The sequence below is a fragment of the Opisthorchis viverrini genome (assembly GCF_000715545.1).
Source record: "Opisthorchis viverrini unplaced genomic scaffold opera_v5_82, whole genome shotgun sequence".
NCBI lineage: Eukaryota > Metazoa > Platyhelminthes > Trematoda > Opisthorchiida > Opisthorchiidae > Opisthorchis > Opisthorchis viverrini.
The window spans coordinates 627,458-643,382 of record NW_008751738.1 but is presented as its reverse complement, the minus strand read 5'-3'; the positions used below and the strand labels follow the sequence as shown (position 1 = coordinate 643,382).

The window sequence follows — 15,925 nt, the reverse complement described above, 5'->3', positions numbered from 1 at the left end:
TAGGAAGTATCTATTGTAATGTCGTGAGGTCACGCATTTTAAGTATGCCATATTGGGGGACAAGTTTTTGGAACGAAATGTCCAAAGTCATCGTCTACCTGAGTAGACTCCCGATTCTTGTTTGGGTTGCAGTCAGTTACTGCGATAACTTAGGAACCTCGCTAATTTGCAGGATGAGATAGATATGTGCCTACTGGAATTGAAGACTGAACAACCCTGGAAACATCATAAACGAGAGATTCAGCTGCGTTCCAGGTTAGTCTCTCGCAAAACCGAATCAGTTTGCAAATGAATCTTTATTCGCCAATTTCGTTCAATTTGTTTTCAAGTAGAAAATAAGGTTGACGGAAACTCGGGGACTGTGCCTGCCTGATGAGCCCGGTCGTGGGCTGTCGACGAATCTTCAGCAACCTTATGAGTAGTGCATTGCGAATCCGGTGTGGGGTTCATGCCTCCTGGTCATTACAGTCAAATATGCGAAAGAAAAATATAAACGAAAGTAATACTTTTGCCTGTGATGTTTGGAATTGTTGACGCTTTGGCTGCACACTATAAATTTTCCCTCAACTGGACTATTGTGATGAGAAGTTAAGTGGCTGCCGTCACTCATTGAACCTTTATTTTTAGGCGTGACAACGACCTTGGTCAGCGCCCACTCAATCTATAAGGTACTTCTATTTAACGGTGGCAAGCATGAACTGTAACAACCTGCTTAAAGTCCATAATCATTTCTACACGATTCGGGGTATATTCAAGATATTCCTTAGAACTATGAAAACAAACAGGATGCCGAAATTCAGTTTTACAATGATTATTCATCCGAAACAAACGAGAGGTATTCATCCCCTTTCTAGATCGAGTTAGCGGTTTCCAGCACAATGGTATGAGTATGGAAAACACAAAGCAGCAAAATACTACACTCGATAACAAGTCGGTGACATCCATTTTGATCCCAGAGTACTTCCACTTGTTTAAATGTGTCCGTTCCAGAAAAACGGTTCAATCAAATTTCAGTTCGAATGTCTGTCTGTCTAATGTGGCCAACCGCTGCTTTCTGCACTCCCCTTTTTACTCCATTTGAACCTGTATACAGCAATTAGGAATTTGTTCGTACAGCGATACTTCACCATCCACATGTATCCATCTCCCTCAACAATCGAATTGAGAGACATGTCCACAGGCCAAGGGTGGCCTTGTCGTCGATGCACCTCACACCACCCCTTGTGCTTACAGAAGCAATAGAGGACTGACACATTTGCTGTCTTTCCTTACGCCCGACGAACGAGAAACATCAGTTCACAAATTATAAACTAGGCAGAGGTCGGCCTTCCCCACTCTGGTTTGTTCTGTCTCTTTCTCCCTCTCTCTCTCAAACCGTAACCGTGTCGGTGTCACTACCACGCCCTGGAGACATGACCAAGCGCAACCGCTCCCACCAATACAAGTGTCTACAATCGGGGGCAGTAAGGGCATATGTGGGGTGGAGCAAGGGACAAAGGGTGCACACGGGATTTTATGTCCCACATAATCCTTCTGTCACAGGCTCGCTGGTATCCGATTTGCATAACTGCGACAAGGGTTCAGTGTATCCTAACCCGGTTCTCCAATCAAATGAGCAAAACAATCGAGTCAAATTTCTGAAAGAAAAAAGGTTTACAACCTTTCACAGTTCAGATAGTCGAAAGTATACCTATCCGACTTGGACACTTCATCAGATATTTTGTCACCTTACAATGAGTGGACCCGGAGGATTTTATTCCACATTACATTTTTCACATTTATTTGGACCACCACCACCGGATATTTTATTTCCTCATTTATGGAATACTGTTCGTACAGGTGCTGAACGTCACTCCCCATCACATACTCCAACCTCTGAATCGACTGTACAATCAACCAGTTTCCCATTCGATGAAGGCCGGAGTGAGGTCCATCACAGTTCATTCAATCACTGGAATATTTTCACTGGTCCTGTGCCCACGCTTGATCTGGAAGTGCCGAACAGAATGGGTCCACAACGGACGGTCTCATCGCACTCTGTCATAAATTCTTCTGGAAAGTCGTTCTCAGTGGAACAACGTCTTGGAGCACAACTCGATCGGGGGACTCTCCACACTGGAAAGCGCGGGTATTGTGGTCACTCATCCTCACTTTTTGAGGACAAAAACCTATCTTCTAGGGAAAAAACGCAAAGGTTATCTAGGAGTCTAGAAAATCAAGCTGGCCAGCTCAATGTGACATCTGGTCCCAATGGCAAAACATCCACAGCAGCCATACACAATGAGTGGAATACGCTAAATTACGCCGGTGACCAGAGTTTACGCGCAAAGCTTCTAGCCAAGAACTTCACAAAACAAACTGCGTATCGCTCGCCCAACGACAGCAAACAAGCTGACCTGAGGAAACGAAGCAAAGCTAGTGAAGATGAGGAGGATGAAGCAGATGATGACGAAGATGAAGAGGCCGACGAACTCGACCTCAATTCGAAGTACGGTCAGAATGTGGAGTGCGTAGTGTGTGGAGATAAAAGTAGCGGGAAGCATTATGGACAGCATACGTGCGAGGGCTGCAAAAGCTTCTTCAAGCGTTCAGTGAGACGTAAGCTGACCTACACTTGTCGCGGTACACGACAATGTCCCATTGATGTGCATCATCGGAACCAGTGTCAATATTGCCGATTTCAAAAGTGCGTAAGGGCGGGAATGCGCAAAGAAGGTGAGTGGTAAACAACAGTTCCTGCTTTGAAAGCGTCTTGTTAACTTGCGGTGGGGGTTAGTTAAACAAAATTGTTATTCCTTGTAAATTGAAGAATGGCTACTTCTGTAAGCTGCAGCCATCCTACAGCTGCTGATATCACCAAGTCTCCCTTAATTTAGTTTATCATCTTAATGCGACCATTCCATTCAAAAGTCGTAACGCAAAGACCAGGGGATTCATGGAAAAGAACTAGACACAGTGGAAAAATGGTCCATTCCAAATAACGTTGAATAAAAAGATAAAAGTCGGAAGCATTCAGGATAGTCTAACCACCACCACCACCAGGTAGTGATGGTTCTTACGGTATTCTGTGCCGTTACTTTTATGGAACAATTCGATAATCTGTTTATGTAACTACATATGATACATATCATAACTGAATATCTCATTGCACTTGGTCCTAGTGTTTTACGTTTTTGTTATAACAAAGCACCTTAAACTAGACGTTCATTTGAGTCTCTCGTGAAAAGCAAATTGATTTGCAAATGAGTGTATTTCTCGAAAACAGTCCAATTTGGGTTCAAGTAGACCATAAGTTTGACGGAAACTCGGGGACTGCGCCTACCTAATGAGCAACCTTGTGAGCAGTTTCCTTTATGAAAAAAGTACCTTAAACCTGAAACGTACCAGTGTTTACATAGTAACTTGGTTGGATCAAGCTGCAAACTATTTGGGTTAATCCAATTTTAGCCGGCATATTTGGCGCTGTGCTTAGCCTATCTTTACAATCCTTAAACTTCCCACTTCATAAACACTAAGCGACATTTGATTGGTCAACATAAGCTGAATGACATGGTGCTGGAAGATTATAGATATGTATTCCTTTCATAGGGACTGAGTTGTACATAAATCGCCATCTACCCACGTAACCTGGCAAAGTCTTCGTAATATACTAACCAGCAAAGTTTCAACCTTGCTTCCAATTTCCATGTAAACAGCTGTGCAACAAGGACGGCTACCGTCGTACCCACTCATCTATAATTCGTACTATGGTACTGCAAGCTACCTGGGTCCAATGGCAACGGCCATGAATTGTATGAACAACCTGAATGTGTCGAATTTCTACGCTCAGTTTCTCACCATGCTGCTCAGAGCGGAACCGGTATCTCATCGTCATTCGCAAGTCTCTCTGGCCTACTTACGACGCATAGGCGCTGAGTGGCTCTGTCTCCCAACAAAATCGGACAACGAACCACGAGAGAAAAATCTGAAGCACGAAGGACCTATGCGCCAACAGAATACCAACGGGGATTTGGCTGAGAAAGAACGAGAAAAACGTTCGATCAACTGTGATACCGATTTTGCCGTCAGAGTGATCTTGGCTTCAGTGGAGTGGGCAAAAAATATACCACTGTTTACGGGACTTCCGGTAAGCATGTTTATGTGTACTCATCCCTGTACTCAGGTCCCTAGTGAAATTCATTAAAAATCTATCATTTATTAAACAATTGAGTGTAGGAGTCATATAATATATGTTTGTTCAGTGAAGTTTGCAAGGCGGCCTCATTAAGCCCTGAATGGCATATTTCAACCTGGTGTGCCTGAATCAAAGCAAAGTTTATGAAGAATTATTCATTAGTTAACTAAAGTGCCATAAACATTTGCAGGCCTTGAAATTCGTCTTCCAGGACCCAATAGTGTACTAGATAAATGGTAAGTGTTATCACGATAAGTCCACATGTTGCTTTTTAGTTTCTTCATCTTGTTTTATTTCATCACTACTCAGAAGTGCAATATAATCTGCCTAGGTAATTTTTGGTCTTCAGTATTACCACCGTCGTCGTGTAATCTCGTTTACCACCAAAAGGTATGTATCAAAAACCCTTTTTCCTTATGATGTGTTGAAGATAAATCAAGTATCGTCACTTTCTTCCTCCAGGCCATGGCTGGTTTTCCTGCCACGATTTCAAATGGTGTTTGCTTCATTCGATTTACAATATCCGGTTATCATATCTTAGCTGCGTTAAGTGGCGTTCGTGTTGCCAGTTTTCTTCCAGACTGTGTGACTGAGTACTTGGAGGTGTAAGCACCTCAGAATGCTTGCGGTTGGTCAACACCGGGGCCCCTCCCTCACCCACTCTTTCTTTTCTTTTCATTCTAAGGCTTTAAATTGAATTAAACTTTGTGGTTGCACGGCAGTGAAACATCGGTGTCAACACTAATGATGATGATGATGATGATGATGATGCTGTTTATGTAACTACATATGATACATATCATAACTGAATATCTCATTGCACTTGGTCCTAGTGTTTTACGTTTTTGTTATAACAAAGCACCTTAAACTAGACGTTCATTTGAGTCTCTCGTGAAAAGCAAATTGATTTGCAAATGAGTGTATTTCTCGAAAACAGTCCAATTTGGGTTCAAGTAGACCATAAGTTTGACGGAAACTCGGGGACTGCGCCTACCTAATGAGCAACCTTGTGAGCAGTTTCCTTTATGAAAAAAGTACCTTAAACCTGAAACGTACCAGTGTTTACATAGTAACTTGGTTGGATCAAGCTGCAAACTATTTGGGTTAATCCAATTTCAGCCGGCATATTTGGCGCTGTGCTTAGCCTATCTTTACAATCCTTAAACTTCCCACTTCATAAACACTAAGCGACATTTGATTGGTCAACATAAGCTGAATGACATGGTGCTGGAAGATTATAGATATGTATTCCTTTCATAGGGACTGAGTTGTACATAAATCGCCATCTACCCACGTAACCTGGCAAAGTCTTCGTAATATACTAACCAGCAAAGTTTCAACCTTGCTTCCAATTTCCATGTAAACAGCTGTGCAACAAGGACGGCTACCGTCGTACCCACTCATCTATAATTCGTACTATGGTACTGCAAGCTACCTGGGTCCAATGGCAACGGCCATGAATTGTATGAACAACCTGAATGTGTCGAATTTCTACGCTCAGTTTCTCACCATGCTGCTCAGAGCGGAACCGGTATCTCATCGTCATTCGCAAGTCTCTCTGGCCTACTTACGACGCATAGGCGCTGAGTGGCTCTGTCTCCCAACAAAATCGGACAACGAACCACGAGAGAAAAATCTGAAGCACGAAGGACCTATGCGCCAACAGAATACCAACGGGGATTTGGCTGAGAAAGAACGAGAAAAACGTTCGATCAACTGTGATACCGATTTTGCCGTCAGAGTGATCTTGGCTTCAGTGGAGTGGGCAAAAAATATACCACTGTTTACGGGACTTCCGGTAAGCATGTTTATGTGTACTCATCCCTGTACTCAGGTCCCTAGTGAAATTCATTAAAAATCTATCATTTATTAAACAATTGAGTGTAGGAGTCATATAATATATGTTTGTTCAGTGAAGTTTGCAAGGCGGCCTCATTAAGCCCTGAATGGCATATTTCAACCTGGTGTGCCTGAATCAAAGCAAAGTTTATGAAGAATTATTCATTAGTTAACTAAAGTGCCATAAACATTTGCAGGCCTTGAAATTCGTCTTCCAGGACCCAATAGTGTACTAGATAAATGGTAAGTGTTATCACGATAAGTCCACATGTTGCTTTTTAGTTTCTTCATCTTGTTTTATTTCATCACTACTCAGAAGTGCAATAAAATCTGCCTAGGTAATTTTTGGTCTTCAGTATTACCACCGTCGTCGTGTAATCTCGTTTACCACCAAAAGGTATGTATCAAAAACCCTTTTTCCTTATGATGTGTTGAAGATAAATCAAGTATCGTCACTTTCTTCCTCCAGGCCATGGCTGGTTTTCCTGCCACGATTTCAAATGGTGTTTGCTTCATTCGATTTACAATATCCGGTTATCATATCTTAGCTGCGTTAAGTGGCGTTCGTGTTGCCAGTTTTCTTCCAGACTGTGTGACTGAGTACTTGGAGGTGTAAGCACCTCAGAATGCTTGCGGTTGGTCAACACCGGGTCCCCTCCCTCACCCACTCTTTTCTTTTCTTTTCATTCTAAGGCTTTAAATTGAATTAAACTTTGTGGTTGCACGGCAGTGAAACATCGGTGTCAACACTAATGATGATGATGATGATGATGATGATGATGATGATGACGATGATGATGATGATGATGATGATGAGCTACGTTGAGTCCGAACAGTTAGCACTAACATGCCATCCAGGTAGCTTGTCGTGATCATGAATTTCTTTAGCAGCTACTAATGTCACTAGTTCAGATTGTGACACATGAGTCTCTGTCATGAGCTGCTTCATGTCGTAACGACTAAACCGGAGGACTTCTCTCAGTTCTCATGATAGAGTTTATTATGAGACTGATTTCAACAAGCCTGAGAGTGCGAGTCATCTCCCGTAGATAAGACTACGAAAAAGTTGGAGGTCTGAACACCTCTTGCGGACTGGATCTCTCATGATTACGATACACCATATTACTTTGACGACAAAAGCTCTTGTAGATTTCGCATGGGAATAATCTCCCTGCGAATGATCTCTCACAGAAGATAGCCCCATTCTCACACACTCGCGCGGAACCAGAATACACTGGACTTCAACAAATAAAGAAGAGTGCCATATCTGACAACTACGATCCATAGACTAAAGTCGTCTTCAGATTTCAGGTTGGCGCACCACCGTGTGATTTATCCAAGAGTAGTTCGTTCACAGTAGGAGTAATGGGAGACGACTAGGTTTCTCAGAAGTACCAGATAAATACCACCAGTTTAAGATATTTGGAGACCCCGACCATCATTTATCTGTTGGTCAAAAAGAACGGTATTCTAATCTACTTATCCTAGTGAGTTTCAAGGTGCTCAGACCCAAACATGGTAACAGTAAGTAGAACAGATACTACACGAGGTTGTCACTTGACTCTTGCTTTCAGTTGAAGAGAGTGACACATGCAACCTACATGAATCAACCGTTATCTCTTTAATATACTATCTGCTTTTATCATTTACTTATGCTCTGTGTTTCTTTTCCGGTTGGATCAACAAGAATCCGATGAAAGACACAAGGAAGATGTCCTGGAGATGTAGTCTTACAGATACAGATATATCAATTTATTTTCTGTTTTTAAGTCCGAGAACCAGCTTGATGAAGGATTTTCTGTCTAATAACAGGTTTTACCGTCCACTTTCCCTTCGTTCCAAACTTAACTGTTTAGAGCTCCAAATGAATTCATTTTTATTGGATAAAACACTGTCAAGTGTATTGGACTGGATATCGACCGGAAAATTAACTCGGTGCTTAGCACAAATTACGGGTGTTTACATCGAATTTGTAAACTTAAACCGTTTCTGATTGGTTGGTCCTTAGGATAGTTCTTTCCAGATAAAATTTCTACTCCAACTGATAACAGGGTATGTCACCTACCTTGAATGAACTTGCCCAGTGTCACTAGTGAAAATATAAAACGCAAAAGGCAAACGCCCTCTACCTCGGTTATCATAGAATTTTGCACTGAAATGACTGCGACGACAATATATTACTCTGAGTCTTTATAAAACGGATGTGTTTATTGGCACGAAAAAGTTGTGCATTTTGGAATCCATGAGCTCAGATTTATTGATTATTTGTCACGTACACTTCCATTGCTGACTTCTGACAATCGATCAAACATAGGCGCCCTCATGAGTGCACAAAGAGATCAAATATTTCACCCGACTTCCTGCTCTCAGCCTCATATTATTGAACCGGACGAGCGGTTCGAATGGTAAAAAGGGAAGCTAGGCCACCATGAAAATCGATTTTACAAGAAGAACCAACTGCAATTCCTCCGTTTAGTAAGGCAGATTGATTTCAGTAACACTTAGGTAAATCAGTGTGACATTTGTATTCTGATATTCCCGATAGGTTGATCGACACGCTAATGTGCGACTGCTTCTTTAATGCGACTGGATTCACATTTTTCCGTGTCAAAGAGGAAAGAAAATATTTCACACAGTCCACACTTGAAAAAAATGTTTTTTGTACTTGAGTCTTATCTACGGGAGATAAATAAACTAACTGGTTTAGAACACGAAACCATGTTTTCTGACAAGCTTACCGAGTACACCAGAGTTACCATAGATCTACGTTCCCTGGTCTCAACATCAGTCTCATGCTCTTTTCTTTACTTGAGTCATTTTTAGTCGAGATGCTTACGTGGGCGTTCACCGACTACTGTACAATAAAACGGTCGTCATTTAGGACACAGTCTTCGGAATGCTGATGATGATATACTTTGAAACTGTCACTCCTCACACTACCGTCAGTTTATAAGCGGCCCAGAGGGAGAGCAACTTGAAAAAATGAGTAAAACCTACATCTGCGAAGTCGGTATTTGAGCAGCCGGTCAATACCTGTCCACGTACTGTGATTTCCGTAGTTGATTGATCGGCTCTATGTTGTGTCCGAGTGATAGTTAATCACTGATGTTCCACCGCTCGTGATCGAAGAGTTAATTGTTGAACCATTGGCCATAATGCAGCAGATCAGAAACTCTGAATTTTGGGAGACTGCTGGTGGTTCCCAATATGGACGACGCAGCTGTACAGTGCTTCTCGGTTCTTCATAATAGATTGAATCTACTGACAAGACGAAATCTTATTTCAAAACTTACCCGTTAGTCAGGAACGATCGGGAAAATTGACATCCCCGTAACTGCTATTTGGTGACATCGTTATCGTTTTTCATAGCTTTATTGCTCCATTTCTGTGTTATCCGAGGTTTCGTGCATGTGGTAAAGCCAGAGTCAGAGGCTTGCCAGACCACAGACTTATAACTGAAGTTGGCAGACTTTGCAGAAATATGTAATGAATAGTCTGTGGGTAAACTGTATGTGCTTACAGGGCTCTAGTTTCGATAGTGCACTTGTGGACAAAACCATCACTTATACCACTTACTGAAATCGGGAGTTTTCGTTACAAATATTCGAAATTTTTCTATCATAATCTTGAAATTACTGAACTGATGCATTGTCCTTTCAATAGTTTTCAAACTCCTTCGGATGACTCGTCGTCAGTTTCTTACGCGCAGATAGGTACATCATAGTCACTCGACATCTGATTGGCTTAGATTCCTTCATTCATATTTACCAGCCTGAAAATCATCTATTGAAAAATGTCCTTCACTGAACAGCTTGCTTTAGAGCCACTTTTGAGTATACTTAAACTATGTTCTCCATAGAAAACTATATTCTCAAATCGACTGGTGGAAGAACACATTGTGGAGCCGCACAGTTCCCTGATTTTAAAAATTACGCCACAGCTACCATTTACGAAGTCTTAGCAAGATAAAATAGACTGGATTTGAAAGCTGACTGAGCATTATGTTTGAGACTCTAAATCTTTTGTTTTCAGCCTGAACGTGAGTTTGATATACTTGTTATTAGACTTCACGATTAAGTATAAAATTTGGATACTTCTTAGCAGATAACAAAAAGAATTCACGAAATACAAAATGCCGTAGTAACTCTCTGTGTTGTTCTCTAAAATTGCTTTCCATGAGTCACCTAACTACAAGGAACTCATAAAAACAGTCGCACATGTGACTTATTTGGGTATTGATGCTGGACCATGGCAGGGAGCGCATAGCTCTAGTTGGACGATAGATGTAGAAATAGGGTGTAAAGTGATCTTGTATTACAATTGCCTCGTAAAGTGACACGGAACTTCTGAGAAACCTCATGAAACTGCAGTCTACGAAAGCAGTCATTTCATGAATCTGAACGACCTGGTTGTGGAACGAGTTTACTTTGTACACCGCCTTCAGCCGAAAAAATGTGTAAGATAGTACAGGATGCTACAGCATACAACACTCCAAAACGGCTTGACCAATGAATATAACCAAGGCAGTCTCAGAGTGACCATTAGGTCTTTCTGAGAGCTGAGAATAGGCTTAAAATAATCAGTCCATATAGTCTTAAGGAACTTCAATCTCTCTGGTCACATGCTTCGTGCTGTGACCTGGAATACTGAGTTAGGATCAACTCTCTAAGCTTTGTCACTTAAAGGCCCAGCTTTCAACGGTGTGACGTTGGAATCAACAACCGTTGGGTAAGGGTCATCTGGCCTAATGTAGTCTCCGAAGATGGATTTTGTGCACGTTCCCCAGCCTCTAGACCTTGCAATTCATTGTACTTTGGAACTCCACTGCCAGTGTTTTTCCATTTTGTTTCAGAACCGTTGATTTCGCCAACTATAATACTGGCGCTGGTAGATAGAGTTCTACGCTTAAGAATCGTCCGACCTGGTTGTGCAGTGAGCGAGTACTTTATCCCGCCGACAAAAAACATTTCTGAGCTGCTACCACAGTTTGCCATCCCAGTCCATCGGAGCGGGAGATCGTGATATGCCGATTACACTTCCCACTTCTACACAATACACGCCAGCAGCTCATTTAGTACAACCCAAAAGTATGTGGAAATTGGAGTTTTCGTGCTGAAATTGCAATCCTTAGGACTGAAGGGTCTAACAACATCACTGACGGAAGAAACCAAACCCGTGTTCCTCTCTCAAATGGACTGAAAATTAATGAACTGTGCACAACCGACAGTTTTGCGAAGTATCGATAAATTGGTAGGGCCTCGAAGACAAGAAAGTGGCGTTCAATTAGTTCGACACAGTTCGACCATATTTTAAAAATTCTGACCCTCGGATCTATTTGAACAGGGCAGTGGGAATAAAAATGCTGCTGGACAAATCAATTTCTTAGGATCAAAAAAGTGCCACAATGCGTTTAGGCGGTATAAACTAGAACAAAATACAAAATTAGACGATAACATGACCGATCTAGGACACAAATCAACCTTGCCCTGTAGAGTAAGATCTGAGCCGAAGCACCTTTCTACTGCACGGAACAGAAGGCTGTAAAACTGAGTTATGTCTGATCCCGGTAAGCTTTTTTGGTAGACGGAGCCAAACAGTACTGTCGGTATTGATGGTGATCAAAATGTCAAAAAGAATTTTGTTTTCTACTTCAAAGTCATAAGTAAAGGAACTGCTCCGATAGTCTGCTAAAAACTTAGAGTAAGTGTTTAGCGTGTTGTCCCTCTTCCCATGAGTAAAATCTAATCCCACTATGCTTTCTATTCTATCTGGAGGATAAAAATTGGAGCCAATATGGCTACTTTGTTGTGAGGCTTCAGTTTACGTGTATCCGATTCGAGTTACAACCCGAAAAAAAGCATTCTGATGGGCCCTACTGAGTGAACTCACCTCGTGAAGTTAGCGTCATAGCGCTTATGCTGCACGTCTATTTTACAAAACTCTACAATATCAGTAAAGTTCTACATCAGCTAACCAATATAGACGGTCTAGTGAGGCTCATTTGTCAAGCATGGTTAGCACTTTTGGGAGGATAGCACTCCGGGTTTGGATGTGTACATTTAAAAGAGCCAGGAAGATTTTACATGGCCAAAACCACTTGCTGGGCTTAGAACAGAGAGAGAGGTGGCGCTTGGATAATAAGCTGAGGCGCTACATACATAAATCTCCCCCAGTGAAAAGTGAGTGGCTATTTGCTGTGTTGAACGTCCATCCCGTTTAGGTTTGTGTATGTTGTTCCTGAAAAGTCTGTTACCATAAGTACACCCAATGCTTAGTTATACCTTAGAAGAAAGGATTTTTGTTACGTCTTTGAAGATGTAGACCCAACTCTCGGCTGACGTGCATAACCCCTTTTTTACTGTGTACCCATTCAGCGTACCCTAGGAGACTAATGTACGTTTTCTCGCTAACCCAAGCAAAAACCACCGTTAGCCAATGGTCATCATAACACAACTTATTCTTTTGTTGCTCTGAATTTCACATAGCCTCTAGAACATCTTCTAAGTGCAATTGGGTAGCTATATTTCGGAATCATGTCATCTATGTCAGTATATATTCTCACAGGTGGAAGCCAATCTTTAAAAGTCGTGCCCGTCCAATGATGAGGGAAGGAGACGATGGATTTTGTTTTGTAGATGAAGCTAAGCTTTGTTTAGAAGCTGAGAAGCACCGTACAGCTTTCTCATTCCTACTAGGAATCATTAGCAGTGGCATCCCACGGAACGCCAAAGAGACTTGAACCCGGGACCTCCCAGCTATTAGTTTGATGTTACCGTTTGGCCACGCGATCAACTCGCACTTTGACAGGATATAGCACCACTCATCTCTAAGTCATAGATATCACACCATTTGACCACCTGATGACTGGCTTCCCATCCTTGAGAACCTGAAGGCAACTGAAGCATGGCGCAGCATGATTTCGTCCTTACTGTGGATCATAAGCAAGGGCAGTTCACCTAATTCTGTAAGGATGAATTAACTGGAGCGACTCAAGGTCGCAAGTATCTTTATATGTAACATCCAAAACAATATTTAGACTTTCATTGAATTCCTGACCATCTTGTTACGCCACATATTAAAGTTTGTTTGCAGTTATCGGAAAAGCTGCTTTATCATATGTGCATGCGGTTCAAATAATTCAGATGACATCACGACAGGTGCAAAACGATTTCATGACATCTCTTGGAGTTGACGGGTATATAAACTTGATCGAAAACCATTATTTCTAGCTGAACTGTATCTCCTAGGCGTAGAAAATAAGTACCGCTGTGCTTCTGTATGAATACCAGAATGCAGACAGTAGGATAGTGCCATAGAAATACATAGAATAGAGTTTGGTTGTTGGTCTGTTCGCCGAGCTTGGCAGTTGGATTGCAAACGTTCCATCACCAGTCGAGGTGACATCGTCAGTGCAGGGTTGCATTGACAACCAAATAGCGCACCCGAGCTACCTACATTCCACAACGTTGCTAATAGAATGGAGTCATTAGTGACTTTTTGTTCGGTCAAAATATTAAATTTGGGCTATGCTACCTGAAAGACCCATGTGGGAAAGCATTCCCCACAAAAAAACACTGCTCCCCTTAGAGATAGTACAGTATTGGAAAAATCTTGAATCCGAAGAAACTCTTTCGTGCTGTTAAAGAAGATCCATAGATCCCATCGTCCCCGAAGAGAAAAGTTCACAGAGTATAAATCCTTGAAGTCTATTAGGTGTTAAAACTGTTTCTGAGTTCGGTCTCTTTGACCGGTGATGGTAACTTCACTAATCTGTCCCTCACGTCGGATTTTGTTCTATCTTAGTCCCGGAGTATCGACAGAATTATCCGAACTTGGTGAAATTTGCACTGCACGTCTGCCAAACTTATTTTTACTATGACATTGTAATGACTGCTACGTGTTACTTTGCTTATAGTTGAGGCCCTATGCGTGCGGGATCACAACTCGAGCAAACATGACTGTAATCATCATCATCATCATCACCATCATCCTCATCATCATTACCCTTATCATCATCGGCAGCAGGAGCATCATCGGCCCCGAAAGCAATACACCAACAGTAGATACTGACCCGCAACTGCCGCAGTTGTAGGTTTAGGTGTAAATATTCGTCAAAAGTCGCAAAGCAAAAGGCATTATTTTCATAAAGGAAACTACTCACAAGGTTGCTGAAAACTGTTCGACAGCCCACGACCGCTTTCGTCCTTCTTGGAGCTCATTAGGTAGGCGCAGTCCCCGAGTTTCCGTCAACCTTATGATCTGCTTGAACCCAAATCGCACTGTTTTCGCGAAATACACTCATTTGCAAATCGATTTGGTTTTCACGGGAGACTCATTTGAATCTCTCGTTTATGCTGTCCTCCAGTTGAATGTGCTGCACATAGGCCGCCTCATGATTCAGTTGGCAATTTGGGCTGAAGTAGATCATGAGGTTGACGGAAACTCGGGGACTGCGCCTACCTAATGAGCTCCAAGAAGGACGAAAGCGGTCGTGGGCTGTCGAACAGTTTTCAGCAACCTTGTGAGTAGTTTCCTTTATGAAAATAATGCCTTTTGCTTTGCGACTTTTGCATTATTCTTCCAGCGATTTGGTTAGCAGATTTATCTTCGGTATCATGTCAGGTATGGAGTTTATAGTTTCATTCCTTCCACCGTCTACTACATAAAGAGTAATATTTCCTTAATCCAAAGTTTATAAAAGCAAAATAACACAAATTCCGCTAAAAGAAGCATGCAAAAGATACGTTAGATATATTTCTGGTATTGTTGATCTACGATGTGTATATTGAGAAAGAAATGGAATGAGAATGAAATTCAGTGGTCAGGTGAATTGGTGACTCATGGATGCACAAAATGCTGCAAACTGAAGCATAAAAAGGAAGGAAAATTTCATTGAGTTACTGGTAGTTCTACTTAAGGAGGGCAATGGATCATGCCTTACATACCTGAAACTTTTTAGTGTTAAAACATGCCATTGTCCCCCATTTGTTGTCGACACCCCTTTGAATTGCACCAGGTCACAAGTACCGACATTACGCCCTCCAAATTTTTCCGACGTTACTAGTCGATAGACCCATCACCAACGTTGTCAGCTACAGATAGGGTCAACTCCAATAGCAATCAAATCAACGTTTCCATCACCTCAATCCATCACAGGAATCTGTATTTTATGATGGAGTACGGGTTATCGTACTGTCCGTATTCATATCCACCAAATACACATTCGTATATCTGCAACGGACAGTGGTTGATAGTGCATCTTCCATGACATCGGCTTGCATGAAAAACACTGGCCTCTCTTTAGACGTTAGAGTTAGTTCTGAGGAATTATAATCGTCCCTTTAGCGATTGCACCAATTCAGACACCTATCTACGTTGCCCTTAGCACACGTTTTCCTGAGTCTACGTCAAGTGGTCAGAGCACAGTCAAAGGGCGAATCTGATTTCAAAAGCACAAAGCAAGGGTGTCAGCTAGTCGGATTCTGTCTGCCCTAGCTGTTCATTAAAGTTGTACAGCAGTAAACCGCTGAGCAATATAGGAAAATGAGTTTACTAAAGAAATATTCCTATAAACGGCTGAAGAAGTTGAGATCCAAAGGAATGACAACCTCTACCGTTTACCCATAAATAGATAACTACCGTTATCATCTGCTGTCACCTGGTTGCTACTCAGAATGAGACCTCTCGTTAACTGAGTTCTCCCTTCAGAATGTTACTGTGTAACAATATGAATTATCATATAATATATCTTCAACCATTCTGCTTCTACTGTTCAGCTAGCATACAAAAACCAAGGGGTAACCGTGTTGTAACCTGTTCGCTAATGACTAAAGGGCACAAATATCAGGGGACCAGCAAATTATACATAAACCAGTAATTTCTGCTTGAATAGTGAAATTAATTTTCTCATCG

General features: G+C 41.8%; 1 protein-coding gene across 1 annotated transcript; it reads left to right on the top strand.

Annotated features, from left to right (window-relative positions):
- Positions 1 to 1,733: 1,733 nt before the first annotated feature.
- Positions 1,734 to 5,972, top strand: T265_13595 (hypothetical protein; the record flags this gene model as incomplete). The annotated part of the gene is made up of 4 exons (XM_009169617.1): positions 1,734 to 2,715; positions 3,696 to 4,126; positions 4,484 to 4,505; positions 5,542 to 5,972. Coding segments are annotated over 4 exons (1,866 nt in total), but the record flags the coding sequence as incomplete, so codon positions are not given.
- Positions 5,973 to 15,925: the final 9,953 nt, after the last annotated feature.